The sequence below is a fragment of the Cheilinus undulatus genome, linkage group 17 (assembly GCF_018320785.1).
Source record: "Cheilinus undulatus linkage group 17, ASM1832078v1, whole genome shotgun sequence".
Classification (NCBI taxonomy): domain Eukaryota; kingdom Metazoa; phylum Chordata; class Actinopteri; order Labriformes; family Labridae; genus Cheilinus; species Cheilinus undulatus.
The window spans coordinates 9,401,523-9,421,239 of NC_054881.1; the positions used below are offsets into that span (position 1 = coordinate 9,401,523).

At 37.7% G+C, this 19,717-nt stretch overlaps 1 protein-coding gene across 1 annotated transcript; it reads left to right on the forward strand.

The window, feature by feature from the left end:
* The first annotated feature begins 1,514 nt into the window (after nucleotides 1–1,514).
* Nucleotides 1,515–17,799, forward strand: wdr41 (WD repeat domain 41). Its single transcript, XM_041811021.1, has 13 exons — nucleotides 1,515–1,930; nucleotides 6,863–6,978; nucleotides 7,742–7,790; nucleotides 7,877–8,005; nucleotides 8,081–8,143; nucleotides 10,836–10,947; nucleotides 11,067–11,129; nucleotides 11,665–11,769; nucleotides 13,136–13,320; nucleotides 13,400–13,521; nucleotides 15,171–15,256; nucleotides 17,269–17,402; nucleotides 17,479–17,799. Exons 1-13 carry the CDS (start codon nucleotides 1,883–1,885, stop codon nucleotides 17,617–17,619), a joined length of 1,353 nt encoding a protein of 450 aa, XP_041666955.1. The 5' UTR covers nucleotides 1,515–1,882; the 3' UTR covers nucleotides 17,620–17,799.
* The last annotated feature ends 1,918 nt before the right edge of the window (nucleotides 17,800–19,717 follow it).

Sequence of the window (19,717 nt, forward strand, 5' to 3'; positions counted from 1 at the left end):
ATCTAGGCTAAAGTGATTTCAAATGGACTGAGGCCAAATGGAAAACTGTTCTGTGGTCATATGAATCAAAATGTATTGTACTAAAGATTTAAAAGGAGAGAGGCCATTCAGCTTGTTATCAGCATACAGTTCAAAAGCCTCCATCTCTGATGGTATGAGGTTGCATTAGTGCCTATGCTGGAAAGTATGTATATAGAGGTTTAAGAGCAACATATGCCCACATTCAGACATCTATTCTTCACTTGCATTTTCACCAACACATTTTTAAACCACATACCACATGGCTTTGCAGTAGAAGACTCTTTGTGCTGAACTGGCCTGCCTGCAGTCCAGACCGTTCAACAGTAGAAAACACTTGGAGCAACTAAAAATAAAAAATCTGGAAAAGAACACATCAGACAAGAATGGGACAACATTCCTCACCCAAAACTCCAGCAACTGGTATCCTTATTCCCAAACGTTTACACACTGCTGTTAAAAGAAGAAGGGATACAACACAATGGTTAAAAATGGCGCTGTCTTTACTTTTTTGCGATGAGTATCTGCCATCAAATTCATAGTGAGCAAACATTTTTCATGTAATGGTAAAATGTCTCATTTTCAACATCTGATATGTTGTTTTTGTTCTATTATGAATAAAATATGGGGCTATGTTGCAAATCATTGCACTCTGTTTTTACTAACTTTTTTTGAATATAGTTTTAATAATATGCTTTTCCTGCTATTTCCTTGACTTCCAGTAACTTTTGATTAATATGTCAATAAAACAGTTGCTTCTGCCCTCTCATCTCTAAGAATAGTAAGGATAAACAGAGCAACAAGCTCAAATGTTTTGGCCAACAATTTCCAGTAACTTATATCACTCAGAAATGAATGCCAATTTAGTTTATTAAGTTGATTATTTTTTCTTTTTCAAAATCCTGTTCAAATAAATCAGCTTTCTCTCTCTTCCAGATTTCAAGTAAATTAATAACGATCAACAGTGAAAAGAGTTTATAGGTTTTGGCCGTTAACTTTTAGGCGAACAATCAAAATTAAATAACATTAAAGCTCATAAAGGTGATTTGGATTTGACTGGGCTTTTTCCAAATCCTTATTCCATCATAGTGTTAGTTTTGCAATTTAACAATAAAGTTTGAAAAACATTAGCCAATATGTTGTTCACAAAGACGTTTAACTTCATGTGAAGTTTTATTAATTAGATGTGGGCTACTTTAATGGTGATCTGGCAGGTTAAGCTCCTACAAGATTACTTGAAAATGAAGATTAGCAGCATTTGTAAAAGCGGGCTGAACAGAGGGGTAGCCACTTTGTGTTTGTTTTAAACACATTTGAGAAGGATTTTTAGGCTAGAAGCATTTTCTATATATATTAACACAAATATAAATCCTTGAGTTTCATAAAAATAGCTTAAATCTACCATTAAAACAAAAATGTTTGACACTACAGTCATCGCACTCACATTCCCATGCTCCTCAATTTGCGTGACTCATGTCCTGCTAGAGCTTCCGTAGTTTCAGTCACATGAATGGTTTGTTGTGATCCTCCTGACTGAATTGCATCTTTTTTGTAACATGTAGCTGGTTTACATACATTTGTGTTTACACGAGTGCATTCTCCAGCTTTGTATGAGTTACCGGGATTAAAAGCTAACCACTAAACGGTCTTTTTGAGGTCTAAAATTGACGAAGCGAAAGGGTTTCGATTTTCTCTGTTTACGCTTATGACTGGTAGTACTGAAGGCACGCGCTCGGACGTTAGCTTGTATATTAATGTTTGCTAACATAGCTTCATGCTAAGATAGGTTTAATGCTGATATTAAGAGGAAAATGTGAGCTGGCTTAATTTTTCAGTTCAAACGTTTATTGCTGAACACGAAGCCATGTTTCGGTGGATTCTCGGAGGTCGTGAGGCTCAGGGTTCAGCGGAGGTAAGCTGCATCCTTCAGTTATGCTCATTTTAAAGCGGTACTTTAGCGTTTATTGTTGATGTACTTGCATTTATTCTCCTTTCATAAAAAATACTAATATGATAAGGAGTACTTTACTCTTTAAAACCCATCTGAAGCTTGATTTGTCTGCAAACATGGATGTAGATGTCAATACATTATTTTTTTTAGGGATGTATAAATGCATTCACGATACGATACGTTTTACGATACTAATATCCCTCACGATGCGATTTTATCACTGTCACTATTAAGACATTTAATTTAATCAGTTTAAAAGTAGATATAATTCTTTATGTTAATTCTGTGATCATGAAAATGTAAAATATTTTGTATCTTATGATTGTCAGTAATACTTTTTACTTTAAGGCCGTATGGCTGAGATACATTGAAAGCATATTTTCTCTTTATGAAAAGTGACGCTGGTTAGTGCAGCTGCTTCAGGTAATGTCAAACAAGGAGCCTAAAGCTGATACTTCTATCTGGTGGTTGGAAAGAAATAACTATTTATATTTATACCATGGTCTTGGTGAATACTCGATTCTGATTGGCTCTGGAAGTTCCATTGTTGTCAATTAACTTCTAATATATGGACACCTATGGAACTGCTTAAGGAGTTCCAGTCAAAAAAAAAAAAAGAAGAAGAAAAAAAAACGACACTGTTCTAAATTAGTGCGCCACAGCTGTTAAACGAGAAAAGTAACCATAGTAACATTAACGGAGTAATGGAGTACATTTACTTGAGTACTGTACTTAAGTACATTTTTTCAGTATTTGTGCTTTACTTGAAAATTTCTAACTTTCACTCCACTACATTTCAGAGACAAATATTGTACTTTTGACTCCACTACATTTCTAGGAAGCTTGTAGTTTCTTGTTCCTTTTAGGTTCAGCATTGCTTTGTAGTCAGATGTTGGTGTTTTTCTTTTCTGAAATGCAATTGGCCACACGCTGTGCTCCTCACAGAAGGGAACCAATCACAGTCACGCTCACACCTGGGATGGATTTGGAAATAGGCTACATAATCGTCGCTCTGTGTAGCAAGCTCTCCCGCCTTCATTCAAACAAACCTTGGCAGTGGAGATGGCAGGAGAAACTCAAGCTGAAAAAACCAGCGCACCCATGGCCATATCTCAGCTCGATGTTTGAGATTTCAGAAATGAGGAATGATTCATATCATTTCAAATGTCATCTGTGTACACCGAGAACAAACTGCATTTCTGCATTCAAGGTTGTTGCATTCATGGTTCTACATGTAAGTCAGTACATCATTAGGTGGTTTCAGAGAGTTACGAGGTTCTGTAAAAGCACTGAGAAAACAATACAGTAATGTACTGATATTAGAAAATGTACTTTGTACTTTTGAATACTTAAGTCTTTTTAAAAGTAAGTACTTTAGTAAAATTTCACCGAGAAACTTTTACTTGTACTTGAGTAAGATTTGACCATGAGTATCAATACTTTGACTCAAGTACTGGAGTTGAATACTTTGTCCACCACTGTGAAGCAGTCATACTCTGACATTACACACATTACATCTTACATGAACCCCACATTTATTTCTTTTACTCCACTGAAATCGTACATTTGTGTGTTGGTTTAATAACTGTAATGAAAGTGTCATTACGATGCTAAAATTTCTACCTTCTCTTTTCTGTGTGGCAAAATGTATTGTGCAGTGAGAATAAATTCATGCCAAGTTCATTTACTTTATTTTTAAATTAAATTATGATGTATCTTACTGTTCTACAGGGTTTAACAAACCTTTAAAGAGCACATGCATGCAAGGTATTAGGTTTGTCATTTACCAGAACTTAAACTTAGATATGATGCGAGTTAAAAAAAAAAAAAAAAGGCATAAAAGATCACAATCTTCTAAAATCATGCATTCATTTATGGGGCAGTTTTACTTTGATGAAAATACTAACTACCTTTAGACATCTAAAACAGAGCGACAACAAAGCCTAATAGACCCTCTCTCTCAAAAATCCTTTAAAAAAGCTATAGCCACGGTTTTAATCTCTAACAACGTGTTGTATTTAATAAGCTTCCATTAACAATGTGTTCATTATCGTTTCAGCTGCTGATTAATGGTTTAGTGCGTGGAAAAAAAATGGCTCTTTAACTGTTTCCAAGTACACAAAAAGAGAACTTTAAGTTCCTCCTTATACCAACCAACAGCCAAAAAATACAAATTGTTCTTCATTTTTTGTCATAAATTACAGGAACAGGAAGTCCTTACATTTCAGCAGTACAAGCAACAAGTGTTCAAAAAGTCCTACTACAAACTCACTAACTAATCCTTGCAGCTCTTAAGCCCATTACTCTGTTTTTAGGTGAATGATTTATGCCTATGCTGGAGGGGCGTCAACATTTATGATACTTTTTTGACATTACATGATGCCATTTTAAAACCTCAAAGTCCACTTTAAAGATCATGACGTATCTAAAAGCTTTAAAATAAATAAAGCTTTCTCACCGCTTATGAAGTTTATTTGTCTAACCTGTAGTAGGAAATAAGGGATGTACAATATTATTGGCAGGATATCTAACCTGACAAATATTTACAACCTATTTATCTTTCTCTGTTCATGCTCATCCTTTAAAATTTAAAGCGTGTTTTAAGGACTGAAAGTTTGTGTTCAAACTTCATTTATCAGTGTAGTTATCTGTATCTGCTAAAGTTGATATGTAAATACCAACATATTGGGATATTGGTGTATCAGATATTGTCAAAAATCCATTTGCATGCATTCCTATGGAAAACATCTCATTACACTAAATAGAAGCCAAATTATCAGACAAATCCAAATGAACATCTTGGTTCAAAAAGCACAAAAGAATGTTTTGTAATGCTCATAATAAGTGAAAATAGCTGCCAATGCAGCAAGCAAAATGAGATCTTAATGAGATCTGCTGTTTTATACAAAGACACTGAAGTAAATTCAGCCTGCTGCACTGGCAGCTTTTTTAGTCATTATAAGCAATTCAGACTTTTTTTTGCATGTTTATGAGGACTTGGCAGATAAATGTTGGTTATATTTAAGTGCAATTAGACATTTTTGAGAAAAAATTACAGATACACTTCAGTTTTCTGACTGCTAACCCTAACCCCAACTGTCAAGATGAGGGATGAGGAACTTCTCATGAAAATAAAACAAACTGTGAAACATATTAATAAGGCTTCCAATTTGCGCCTTGTGTTGGTAAGTACTCAGATTTAAGTCCTGGTTCTTTATCTGTACTAGATCAGAAAAGCTGCAGATGTATCTGTACAATGTTTATTTCATTTATTTATTTACATTTATTTAACCGGGAAAAACCTCATTGAGATTCTTTAGGAAACATTAAATATAAAACCACTACAAACACAGCTCAACCAACTCTTGAGTCACAGAGCAGAAAGTCATCAGTCAAATCATCAACAATCAGATTCATCTTCCTCTGAGATAGTGATACTGAATGTGTGGCTCTTGAACCACATGTGGGTGTTTTGTGATGAACGGGCTCTTTGATGTCTTAAATTTAAATATTATTCCCACGGAAAACCTTAGAAAAGGGAACATTTGACCACAGAAATTATCCATTCCAAGTGACTTTAATCAGTTTGTTTCCCACACTTATACAGAAGGGTTTAATTGGCAAACTTGATTGTCAGCTTATTTCTTTTTCTATATTTCCATTGCCCTTTTTTGCATTTTCTTCCATCATTTTTTTTTGCCACTTTTAATCCTTTTCTACTGCTTTTAGCCCATTTTTGCCACTTCTTTTTGTCACTTTTATCTCACTTTTGCCAGTTTTATATTGCTTTTTGCCCATTTAAGCTGCCTTTTCAATTACATGCCACTTTTTTTCCCCATTTTGCTCCTCTTTGCCCATTTTTCCCACCTTTTTGCTGATTTTTGCCCATATTAGTCAGGCTTCACTCATTTGTTACCCACATTTTTGCTGTTTTTTGACCATTTTTGCCACCTGTAACTTATTTTTTGTCAATTCTTACCCATTTTTGCCACTTTTTCCTTGCCATTTTTGTCCCTTTTCACCCATTTTTGCCACTTTTGGACAATTTTAGCCACCTTTAACTTATTTCTATTGCCACTTCAATCCATTTTTGCTACTTTTCGGCACTTAGTTTATGGCTCTTGTAAACGTATTTTCATCAATTTGGCTCTTTGGTTGTGAAGGGTTGAATAACACTGCTCTAAGACCTTTAATCTACTTTTAAAACAATTTAAGGAGACCAGCTTCCCCAGGCATATATTTCCCTGCAGAAGATCCCAGCCTGCAGGAGTGGCATAGCCAGCACTCCTTTTAGCCATCTCAAGACCGGCTTTGGGCAAAGATAGCAGAGGTGCATGATATTGGATTTTTGCAGATATCAGATATGCCGATATTTACAAATTCATTTGTATGCCAATAGTGATTCTGATTTATAACTAAAGTTCAGTCCAAAACTTTGGCCGTTTAAACACACCTTGAAATTTAAGGAATAAGGATGAACAATGAAATAGACTTCAGCTGAAGAAGATCTGTTGGTCCTGCCTAAAGCTCCAACAAATTAATAGCACATATGGCTGATATTTACAGCAAATAAAAGCTGATATTTACAGCTGATATACTGGTTGTAAGCATTTCTTGTTATCTGTCAATACTGATAATTGCATTTGTAAACTAAACCATCCCGATATATTTGTGCATCTCTAGTATCAGGTTTAAGTGCTGGTATTGTTGACGACCTTGCTCCTCAGTTGTATAAATGTAGTGCAGTAAAAGCACTTTTACCCTCTAAATTGTTGTGCAGTAGAAGTGTAAAGTAGTATAAAATGGAAATACCTAAATACTGCCGTCCCTACTTTCTTCTCTCTGCAGCTCAACCTGTTTGTCTCACTCCTCTCCTTCTTCTCATGTCTGCAGAAAAGCCCCGTGTTGTGCATCGGAGAGGAACAGCCCAAAAACTGGTTCACTGAGCTGCAGGTGCTGAAAGGACATTTTGACATTGTTCGATTTCTGGTGCAGATTGATGACTTCAGGTAAGCAGACCACGACCCCCCCCCTCTCTTCGTCTCTCTCTAACCTCTCTCCTCTCTACCCTTGGCTGGCCTCTATCCCCTCTGTGATTGACAGGAGATCCTCACCTACAGCAAACTTACAGAGCATGACAAGAGCCCAATCATCACCACTGTGCGATTGCGTGTGCACAGTACAGTAGAGCCGAAGCCTTTTAATGCTGTCCATACACTCATGCATGCACACTGAAAGCTTTTTGCACCTGGTCTCCTTTGTGGAAGCATGCTGCACACCGGCATGCTACAGTGGGCCTGCGTAAGTGGCCAGATTGGGATTTATAACAGAACTAAGTATGTGTGTATGTGAAGAGGTGGGGGTTGCTTCACGCCTGGTCTCCTTCAGTAATAACCCCCTCCTCTGGGTCTCGTCCTCTCCGCTCACAGGTCCACAGTCGGGGGCAAAGGCCAGAAAATTCTCTCCAGATTGCTTTTGAAGTCCGAAAAAATGTATCCTCGACAGTTCCTCTCCTCTCATTTTATCTCTCTTTTTTATCCGCTCATCCTGTCTGTTGATTTTGGGAGCAGGTAGTGTGGATGGTTTGGGGGCAAAGGGCAAGTGAAGGTGTAAAACCAGCAGAACAGATGTTTTTTTTAAGGTTTCTCAGGTGGAGATGAACCAACGGGAAGTTATTTTTCGCACAGATAGAGATTAACTGGGTGAATTCGCTGCCAAGTGCACATCTCCGCTGAAAAAAAATGTCATATCTTTTATTTTTCTCTTTCTCAGGTGTGCCTCGGCTGGAGATGACGGCCTGGTTTTGGTGTGGAATATCGAGGTAAGACTTTTCAGGTTGATTATTTCACTGCAGGTTGAAATTTCACACAACACAGCAGCACTAATACCTTCATTTTGTTTTAATAGACTGGAGAGCGTCTGCAGGAGCTAAGAGGCCATTCACAGCAAATAACAGCCATAACCACCTTTACCTGTAATAATGGGGTTCTGTCACACACGTCGCTCATCACAGCCTCGTCAGACAAGAGTCTCAGTGTATCCTTGAATGAAAAGACAGAGAAACAATTCTTTTTATGTAATTGTTGTATTTCCCTGAACTTTATTCCTCAGCTGTGGGATCCTGATACAGGCAACAGAGTTCAGACCATCTCAGACCTTCAGTCTTCTGTAAAGGTGAATCATAAATCTGTCTTTAATGTGGGTCTTTGCTCACAATAGTCACATTATATGAACACGTCCACCCTTAAATCACATGCTCTTCTTTTCACAAAACTTCAAGTTTTTCTCAGCCGGTAACTCCTTGTCGTCAAGTTCAGTTCAGTGTTAACTTCAGATTAAGACAGAAAAGGATAATTTTTTTTCCTTCTTTTGTTGTGAATATCTGAATCAGGCTCATTTTCAAGTTGATTTGCACACACGACAAACTTTGTCTTGGTCTTGTTGGTGCAAAAGCCAGATACATAAAGAAGAACATCAAAATAAACAGTTGTCAAGATACCAGAATTTCAAACTTGGATACAAAACCAGTCAAACTGAGATGATACTGGCACCTGGTTCGAAGTCTTAGGCATCCAGTTTTGTGTAATTTCTTGTTTTTATAACCAGAAATTAGAAATTGAAACATACTGTCACAGGGGAAAAAGAATGAAAATAAATAGAAACCGAGGTCGTCTTTCTCCTCATCTGCCTACTGTGTTAGGCCATCAGACAGAGCTCCCTGAGCCAAGTTACAGCAGTAGAGCCACATTAGGAACAAATGACATCGTCTTTAGCAGAGGAGCAATCATGTGACTTTCTGATATAGTATTATTGTAATTTCATTTAAGCCAGTGTCTATATGTCATGGTCGGGTATAGAAATGTTAAGATACAGTATAGTTGTCAGATATTGTGTTTTTGTATTATTGATTACTGTCTTCAGCGATTTCGCCCTGGCAACAACTGTTGTAATTCATGCTTGGTCTGAAGGATATAGCATTATGCAACCGCTATGGTGATGTTTAGGGACGGGAATCGAGAACCGGTTCCAATTAGTTCAGTCCATCGACATCAATTGCATTTAATCTCAACGATTTCCTTCTCAGTGCTTTATTTCTACATGCCTTTAAAAACATGATCTTACGAGAGGAAGTCAGCGTGAACAAGAACAGAGAAGTCAAGGAAGTAAACATGGTGGACAGTCACAAAAACAGGCCAAAGTGCTCAAAAGTGTGCCTCTCTGTGAGGCAGACTTTGAACATTAATACATGGTTCGTTAGTGGCACAGATATGCAGATAGATGTCTGCTTCAGTGTGTGGTAGTCACTGCTGCTAGACAAGGTGAGCTCCTAGTAAATCAATTGTTCTATTTGAATTTAGACTAAATTTAACTTTATGCATCAGGAGAAAAGGTTGATGACATAGCACAAAAACAAGCAAGGTTTTTTGGTAAAGTTTCTGAAGAAATGTATTACTTTCAGAGGGCTGTAAAGTGTCTGATATTTGAAAATGACATGATTAAGAAAAAATAAAATTGTTAGTGAATAATAAGCACACAAAGGCACAGCATCTAACTTCCTTTGAAAATGGCAACGTGTATTGCAGGAAGAAAAAATATTACAGTGCACGTTTTTCCCCTATATCCTTTACCCCTTATCCATGCTAATAAAGCAGCTTAAACTTTGACTTAAATATCCAGAAATCCCATCCTTTTAAAGCAGTGGTTCTCAGCTGGAAGGGCATCAAGACTGAACACCACCTCCTTATGAGAAATCACGACCTGAAGTTTCAGAAACGTTAAGTTACTAAGTTTATATCCTGAAAAATTTTGCAATTTGGATCCTAAAGTTGAAGAAACATAGCTGAACAAAAATACAGGATAAATCAAGCATGTTTACAAAGCCGATTGTTACAAAGGGACATGCATGCACTCTATTTCACTCCATTTCCTGAGACAGCATGAATTTTTGGTAATTTCTTGAGAAATTTCCTAATTATATTTGGAAATCAACTTTTTTAATCTGTGGAAAAAGGTATATAAATAAAATCTTTACAAAATGACCAAAATTCACTCATCATCACAGAAACACCTTTAAAAATATATCACCAGTTGAGAATCACTGTTTTAAAGCAAGGGATGATCATGAGGCTCAATGACATTGACCTTTGACCTTTAATATCTAATGGGGTCATCCTTTAGTAAGAGTGGAAATTGGTGCAAATTTGAAGAAAATACATGAATACATTTTTGATATACTCTGTTCACAAGCAAGGCATGCAGATGGACAACTCAAAATATAATCCCTTTCACCTGGATTGTTGCAGGGCGGGGCAAAAATTAGTCAAAGGTCATGGAAAGGAATAAACAACTGGTTGTTCAGATCTGACCTGGATAAATGATAACCTGCAAAGTTATAATAAATAAAGAGGAACAAGATTAAAAGATCCATAACAATCAATAAAGGTCTTTGTTTTTTTCGTGGTTTTAAAGGCTGGTACCAATACTTACTGTATGTCCAGTAGGTATAAAGTGTTTACCAGTAGGAAAAGCATCAAGTATTGAAAATTGTGCATTGTTAGTGCATATAGTAAATGTTATTGTTTTGGTCCTGCACATCAGATTTTCTTTAATATTCCATCATGTCATACAGGTCGGGGTTATAAGCTTTTTGTTGGCTGGATAATTAAAATTTTTGTCACTAAAGATTATTGTGCCATTTATGATTTAAGAGAAAAAGGCTAATTGCCTCCTGATCATAGATAAAGGTTAATTACAACATCTATAGGCTAATTATCTTTGATTTCTTATCTTCTATGATATTCCTCTGTGTGTGTGACTGAGTTAAAATGATCACATGTGTTTTATGTGTGATTATTCTCTCTCTCAGTGCCTCCTGGTGCTGGAGCGGCTGGCCGTGTGGGTCTCTGGTGGCGGAGAGCTGTGTGTTTGGAACAAAGATTTTCAGCTGCAGTGTCAGAGGCAGAACCACAGCGACACTGGTGAGGTCAAACAAAAGAAGAAAATGACTGTCATAATAAAAACCTCCCGTGTGTTTAAGATTGCTCCAACATACACCGACCTCTGACCTTTATGTTTGCACACATTTTGTCTTTTTCAGGAGTCACTGCTTTGATAGAGCTGCCCAAGAACTGCATCGCTGCTGCCATGGATAAAGAGATAGGTAAACAGCAGGGACTCTCTGTGAAGTAAAACTAGTGACATGTTTTTGGTCCATGTTGGTTTAGTTCCACACTGTTTGGTACAGTAAACCTCAATCTTGTTTGCATTTCCAGCCCACTGTACCCTCATGTAGGTAGAGATATCAGCCAGCAGTGAGTCCAGCTCCACCCTTAGAGTCAGATTAGCACCTCAACAGAAGGGTGCCAAAAAGTAGGGTGTGATGAATTGGTCATTTTGTTACTTTTCTCATCTTTTGACAGTGGAAATGCAAATAATCGTGCACTGTACCGTTAGTAAATCTTTTTTTTCTTAGAAAGGAATGTGGCTTGTAATGACTGAAACTCTGGAAATGGCACTTGATTTGTACTAGTTCCCCTTTTGTACCTTGTAATACTCGTTAAATTTCCCTGTAAAATAGACACAGTTACATTCAGAGGAACCTAAAAAAGGAAATGGCACTGTTACATGCATAAAAAGTCCTTTAACTATAGTGTGTTTTGGAAGAAGATCATTGTTCTTTATTCTTTTCTCTGCAGTGATCTACAGGCTGACAGTCTCCACTGATTCCTCTCTGTCCATGTCTGAGATCCGCTGTCTGTCCGATCACCAGGACCAGATTCGAGCCCTGATCAACATCAACGGTCAGTGTGTCAAAAATCACAAAGTCTACATCAAGTTTTTGAGATAGTGATGATGCCATGATGTACTGTTTGTTTAATGCAAGCAGCAACATGTTAATAAATGTAAAGTTCAAAAATCTGCAGTCAGCCTCTGGTAGTCACACAACCATGCTGAAATGCACATTTTTAGGAGACCAAAACCAAATAAACAGCCTGCTTCAGTGTCAGAATAGGTCATGACTTTACGGGCACATCCTTTACAGGGGTTGGTTCTTTTTTCTTAGAATTTGTCTGATTTGGTTTATGGAAGATTTTACAGTTTTGCTTTATAAAGCCCAGTTCAGACCAAAGATTTGCGATGAGACAGTCTGGGTATGCAGTCTGAGTGGCAGCAGTCTGAACTAGAGCTTGGCAATTAAACACAAATTAGATTAAATCGCAGTACGGCCTGCTGCAAAGGTTGCAATAACTCTTTTACTTGAAATGTGTCAGAATACCAGTTTTTGCAGCAGATATTTTATGCATATTATGCAAACATTCAAGTTTTTTTGTATAAAAATCCCTGTTTTACTAATGAATATGTTTTTCTTATTTAAAAAGAGTTAAACATAAAGATGATCATCCTCTTCAATACAGAAATTGATATCAAATTGCAATATGAGCAAAAATAATTGCAATTAGATATTTGTTTTAAATCGTTTTGCCCTGGTATGTTCTATCTAATATTGTTTAAGTTATGATAAAGAATAATGTATTTCTTGTCTTCATTGAAAAATACATAAGATGAAAGACCTAAAAATATTTGCATATAAAATCGCAATTGCAATATTGGGGATAACTATTGCAATTAGATAATTTTACCAAATCTTTCAGTCCTAGTCTGAACTGAGCTATTGCAGCTTGAATCTAGCCATCTGATCCATTCGCCTGTGATCAGCTTGTCAAGTCACAGACAGCTGGTTTAAGAACGTTGCAAGCAGATAAAAGTGAAAGAGGGGAATTGAAACTTTGTTTTGAAAAGCACATGACACCATACTATACAATACAACACATTAAAATCATGCCATTAATTTTGGAGATCGATTTTTTTCTTCGATCACTTGTCTTCACCATCGCCGTGTGGCAGCGAAATTTCACAGCACGTATGAACACCAGAATTCTTTGCATTTTTCAACTCTTTCAACTGAGACTGAACTCAAAATGACATAAATGTGTAAATCCAGCTGAGAAGTTCTCACAGCTGTGGTCAAAGAGCCTAAAAGCCCAACCTTTAAAACAGGCCAAGATGTTAAAGTTAATTTAAAGATTCCAGTTTACAAAACCTCAACTGTTTTTACTCAGGTTCAGCATCTGGTGTTAATTGTTGTTGCTTTCATGCCTCTCTCAGACGGCCTCTTCGCCAGCGGCTCTCATGCAGGCGAGCTGATCTTATGGGACGCCGTAGAGTGGAACATCAAGGCGTATGAGCACATCCTGTGGGAGGAGTCACAGACCTCCAATCAAGCTGAGATACGACTGGGCGCTCCCAAACCCAGTGAGATGTCCATCCAGCACCTGACCACCAACGGGAGGGTGAGGAGGAGGAGAGCACCTGTTGTATTTCTCTGTCACTGTGATTCATTAAAAACATCGATAGTTGTGTGTTTTTCAGCTCATCCTGGCAGCGGTGGGCAGCGGTCTGTATGTTTACAGCGTCCTGACAAAGACGGTGGTTGCCTACAGGAAGGTTGCTCATGACTCCAATGTTTTACACACCATGCTGTTATCTGACAGGTAAATATATCAGACACTCTGGACTTTCTCATTATAAATCTGAGTTTGTTTCCTATTAGATGAATATTTCATTTTCCCTATAATTGATCTGCGGTTAAAGCATGCACATAGATTTTTTTCTCTGAATGTTTTACAAAGTCTGTTGCAACTCTTGGAGATAAATTTAAGATGTATTATAAATTATGAAAGTTCCTTTTAAATGATGATACCGGGTGTGAGCCTCAGTTTCTCCGCCAGGTACTCCAAGATCAAAAGGTTGTTTTTAATTTTATCTTTATAATTTCGTTTACATTTTCCAATAGACTTAAAATATAGAACAATTCTCAAGAACAGAACTTGAGTTTTAAAGGGTTTCTAGAGTCATATTAATGATCTTATTCTTATAGGGTTTGTTACATCCAGAGTAGAAATCTCTGTTGTAGATTGAAGTGTTACATTTGTCCACATGGGGGCAGCTAAACTGATTTCTTTTCCTAGAATAAAAAGCATTGTCTTGATATAGGGATCACATCATTATATCTTCATCTTTGCTGGTGTTTTATCTCCATGAATTTTTGTAATGGCTTAATTAATGTCTACTATTAAAATAAGAATAAGAATAAATATACAAACTGGTTATTATTATATAAGGCATATTTACCTAGTATGCTTTAGAACAGTGATACTCAACGAGTGGCTCCAGAGCCACATGTGGCTCTTTTGTGATTATTTGTGCCTCTTTTATGTCTTAATTTTAAAAATTATTCCCCCAGAAAACCTTGAAAAAGGGAAACTTTTTGCCCCTTTTTACTGTTTTTTTGCCACTTCTCACCCATTTAAGCTACCTTTTGTGATTAAATACCGCTTTTTTCCTCCTTCTTGCCATTTCTTGTTGCTACTCATTCCCCACTTTTTGCCACTTTTTGCCCATTTAAGCTACCTTTTGCCATCAAATACCATTTGTTTCCCCTTTTCCCCAGTTTTTCCCTTTCTTTTTGCCATTTTTTTTGCCATTTTTGCCCTTTTTCACATTTTTTTTTTGCCAATTTCATCCATTTAAACTGCCTTTGCTAAATACTACTAGTTGCCTATTTTTTTACCCATTTTTTCTACTTCTTTTAGCAACTTTTATCCCATTGTTGCTCTTTTCACCATACTGTGCCCATTTAGGCATTCTTTTGCCATTAAATACCCTTTGTTTCCTATTTTTGGCCCATTGTTGCCAGTCTTGACTACTTTTTGCTCATCATAGTCACTTATCACTCTTTTTTTTTTTTTGCCTTGTTTTGCCACTGTTGGACCATTTTTTGCCAACTGTAACTCTTCTTTTGTAACTTCTCACCCATTTTTCAACAGTTTGGCTCCTTGGTTGAGTAACACTGCTTTAGAAAAATGAAAGGCTATGTCAGTTTCATCTAAATTCTAAATCAAGTGAAGTTAGCATTATTTTTTGGACTTACTTTGCTTCCATTCGTTTCTGAAAATTATTTTGTTTTTATTCTGTCAGCTGTTTTCATAATTTTCATATGGTTTATTTTAAATATCGTGTCATGTGATTTTCATTCATGAAACCTATTAAAATGTAAACAAACAAGCCTGCTCTTATGGTTTTTGAGGTTTTGTCCGTCACACTGTTTTTTCTCATTTCTGTTAACCCGTCTGTGTCTCAGTGAGCTCATGTCCTGCTCTGAAGACGGCAGTGTGAGGATGTGGGAGATCCAGGACCTTCCTCTACCTGCTGAACCAGCCTCTCCAGGTAACAAACTCTCACATGTGTGATGCTACACATGCAGGTTTATCATCCTGCGGATTTACAAACTTGAGAGGATTCTAGCTGTAGATGTCATACATTCAGATACGGGGATGAATCACCTGCACTCGGTGTTTGAGTGTGTATCTTCATGTATGTAGGGGGGCAGTAATGCAGTCCAGGTGTAGTGTAGATCAAAGGAGCATGTGCAGCAGCACTCAGAGGTTGTGAAGTGGTCTGAGGTCGAGTACGCTCACAGTTGACCAGCTGTGGGGATTTTGAGTACGTCTGTGTGAAGATTAACATTGCTGCTGTTTGATACTAAAGTATACATTAATGAAGTTTTATTTATTGCATATTTAAGCTAAAAGTAGAAAACATTCCATTTGAATTATAGTTAAAATAACATATTTCAATCAGTGCATGTCAGGTAGAATAAATTGAATATATCCATATTATCACAGAAATGTTTGATATTGATTCTGGAATTGTTTTACAAATATATCTCTTGATAATTTTTCCTGCTACTGAGAAAAAGAAACTTATTTTCAAGTTTTTAGCAGGGATTACTACAATCAACTCAGCATGAACATAGCTCAATAAAGACAGGAGACAGTACATATTCTGCACCGTTTAAACTGCAGGGACCCCAGTAGAGACAGTAGAGCAGTGACACTCAACATGTAGCTCTTTTATGTCTTAATTTGAAATATTACGCCTCCAGAAAACCTTAAAAAGGAAAATTATACCTCAGAAATTATCCATTGCTAGTCACATTAATCAATTTGTTTCCCACACATACACGGTAGGCTTTAACTGTCAACCTCTATTTTTAGTCAGCATATTTCCATTGCCCTTATTTGCAGTTTTTTGTTACTTTAATTCAATTTTTAATGCTTGCAGCCCATTTTTGACACTTATCCAGCTTTTGGTAATTTTTTGCCCCTTTTTGCCTTTTTTGCCACTTTGTTCCCAGTGTTTGCCCAATAAGCCCATTTTTGCCACATTTTTTTGTCACTTTACTCCCCTTTTTGACACTTTTATCCTGCTCTTGGCAAGTTTTTTCGCTCCTTTTTTTGTCACTTCATGCCATGAAAGCTGCCTTTTGCAATCAAATGGCACTTTTTGCCCATTTTTCCCACCTTTTTTCTGATTTTTGCCCATTTTAGTCACATTTCACTCATTTTTCTCCGTTTTTGCCACTTTTGGACCATTTTTGCCTCCTATAACAATTTTTTTTGTCACTTTTCACCCATTTTTGCCACTTTTTGCCTTTTCTTGCCACTTTTCTCCCAGTGTTTTCCACTTTAAGCTCATTTTTACCACTACTTTTTGTCACTTTTTTCCTCTTTTTGCCACTTATGGCCCAATTAAGCTACCTTCTGCAATTAAATGCCCCCTTTTGCACATTTTTCCCACCTTTTTTCTAATTTTTGCCCATTTTAGTGACTTTTCAATCATTTTTTTGCAGCGTTTTTGACACTTTTAACTCATTATTTGGTCACTTCCCACCCATTTTTGCCACTTTTCTCCCAGTGTTTGTTTGTAAGCTAATTTTTGCCACATTTAACTTATTTTAATAGCTGCTTTTCACTACTTAGATTGTGGCTCTAGCAAATGTATTTTTCAACAACTTGGCTCTTTAATTGTGCAGTGTTGAGTAGCACTGCAGTAGAGGATGTTCATATTACATAGTCTGAATGAAACTGAGAAGAAAATATCATAAGCAGTATTTACACAAAGAAGTAAATACTGTAGGTGCAAAATATTTAAAATAATGTCAAGTGGAATCACTGAAACTGCTACAGTAGCAGAGGGAGAGAGTTTTTCTACTAAAAGTGAACTACTGCCTCTATAACAAACAAAACAAAGGCATGATGGAGGATCCCCAATCAGTAGACATTAAAGGTAAGAGCAAATGAGAGAACTACCTTAAAAGCTACCTATAGTTGTAGAGTAGAGAGCAGAGTTTGCTCACAATCAACTGTTCTGTTTTTGTCTTAAACCCCTTTAACCAGGCTTCTTTGGGATGTGGACTTTTGGCCGATCAAACAAACAGAGCGGTCCTCCTTCAAAGAAAGTCCCAGATGTCCCTCACACCAGGACGCTGGAGCTGACGGGTGACCTGATCGGACACTCGGGGGCAGTGCAGGTAAGATTTTAAACAAACTCAGTTTAATATCACCACAGAGCTTCAGTAATCTCTTTTTTTTTTACTTTGTTGTCAGATGTTTGTGAGCTTTAAGGAGAACGGCCTGGTCACCTGTTCGGCAGACCACCTGCTAATTCTGTGGAAGAACGGAGAGAGACAGTCCCACCTGCGCAGTCTGGCACTTTTTCAAAAACTGGAGGAGAACGGCGGACTCTGACGGGACGTCTGAACTTTAAACTTGTGAATATTTGCCTTAAAACAAGGGGAGATGTTACGTGTTTGTGACTAAAGGTTTGAGGGTACTGTAATGACTGTCTGCACGTCATAATAATGTGATGCTTGTTGTGTTGCCTTATGACTGAAAACAAGTATTTAAGTCAGTAAATACCTCGTCTCAGAAACAGCCCTCCTGCAGTCTCTTTATTTCCAGATTAGAGGGTTTTTGTGACCCGAAGTCAGACGTCTTTTTCAGCACATTTCTCCTCTGATGACGGGTCACACTAAAGAGGCCACTCGGGGATCAGCAGGTTTTCTGTCTGTCCATGCACCTCCTCTTCATATTTAGCCTCTAAGCCTGTTTTTCAGCTCTCTTTGTAGATTTGAGGGTTTATTTTCAGCTCCTTACCCACCAGACACCCCATGGCGATCCCTGACCAAGAGCTGTCCTCTCAGCCGGTCCTTTGTTCTAGACTTTGCCTTTCTAACATCTGCTCTGTTAGCCACTGATCAGCAGAAATCTCCTCAAAGCATTTTTAGAATTGGTCAACTCAAATTTTTGGATGTTTTGAGAAACAGTTTTGATACCAGTGTTGAAATGAGGCTATGATACATTTCTCCCGGTTAAGCTTGAAGCTTATGTTTGGAGCCAGAAAAGGTAACAGGAAGTAACATAGGCTAATCATTAGCCTGCTGAACACAAATGTCAGGGACTCAAAAAGTAATCAGTTTAACATCAATATCTGCTGATTTTGGCTTTGGTTACAAACTTGAGCTGTCTGCAAAGTAATGTGGAATGAAGACATCAGCAAAGTTTATCTGTTATGTCAAATAGATTTGACATTGATACTGGTACACAGTCACTAATTTAAATCAGCCTTTATGCCAATTTATTTCTATTTTTATTATAAAATAACATACAAAAGAAAATTTTAAAATTCATCTTTATGCTGATGATACAGTTTTTACACTTGTGCCCCCTTCCTTATTTGTCACTTGAATGTTTCACATCATCAAACAATTTTTAATAATTGACAAATATAACCTTAGTAAATACAAAATGCAGTTTTTAAAATGATTATTTCATTTATTAAGGGAATAACGCCATCCAAACCTATCTGGCCCTATGTAAAAAAGTCATTCCCCCCTAAACCTAAAAACTGGTTGTTCCATCCTTGGTGGAAACAATTGCAAGAAAGAATTTGCCACAACTGGTGATGAGTCTTTCACATCGCTGTGGAGAATTTTTTCTTCACTCTTCTTTACAGAATTGTTCAATTCAGAAAACATTGGGGTTTTTTGGACTTGAACAGCCTGTTTAATGCCACATTTCTATTGGATTTAAGTCCAGATTCTGACCAGTCCACTTCAAAACCTTCGTTTTCAAACTATTCAGAGGCAGACTTTTTGGTGTTTTTTCCAGATAATTTTCCTACAGCATAACCCAAGTGAAAGAGTTCAAGTATCTTGGGTTCTTGTTCACAAGTGAGGGTAAAAGGGAGCATGAGATTAAAAGGCGGACTGGTGCAGCAGCAGCAGTGCTGCAGGCGTTGTGCCGGACCGTTGTGGTGAAGAGGGAGCTGAGACGAGAGGCAAAGCTGTCAATTTACTGGTTGATTTACTTCCCAACCCTCACCTATGGTCATGAACTCTGGGTAATGACCGAAAGAATGAGATCGCGGATACAGGCGGCTGAAAGGAGTTTTCTCTGGAGGGTGGCCAGGCTCAGCCTTAGAGATAGGGTGAGGAGCTCAGGAGTAGAGCTGCTAGGAGTGGAGCTGCTGCTCCTTCGCATTGAAAGAAGCCAGTTGAAGTGGTTCAGGCATCTGCTCAGGATGCCTCCTGGTCGTCTCCCCGTGGAGGTATTCCGGGCACATCCATCTGGGAGGAGACCCTGGGGAAGACCCAGAATGTGCTGGAGGGATTACATATCCTGTCTGGTCTGGGAGCGCCTTGGGATACCCCAGAAATAGTTGGAAGTGTCACTGGGGAAAGGGACGTCTGGGGTGGGCTTGCTTAACCTGCTACCCACCTCCTTGAGGTCATGCAGTCACGGCTGGACAGCCTGCTTTAGGATTTTCTGGTAGAGAGCAGAATTC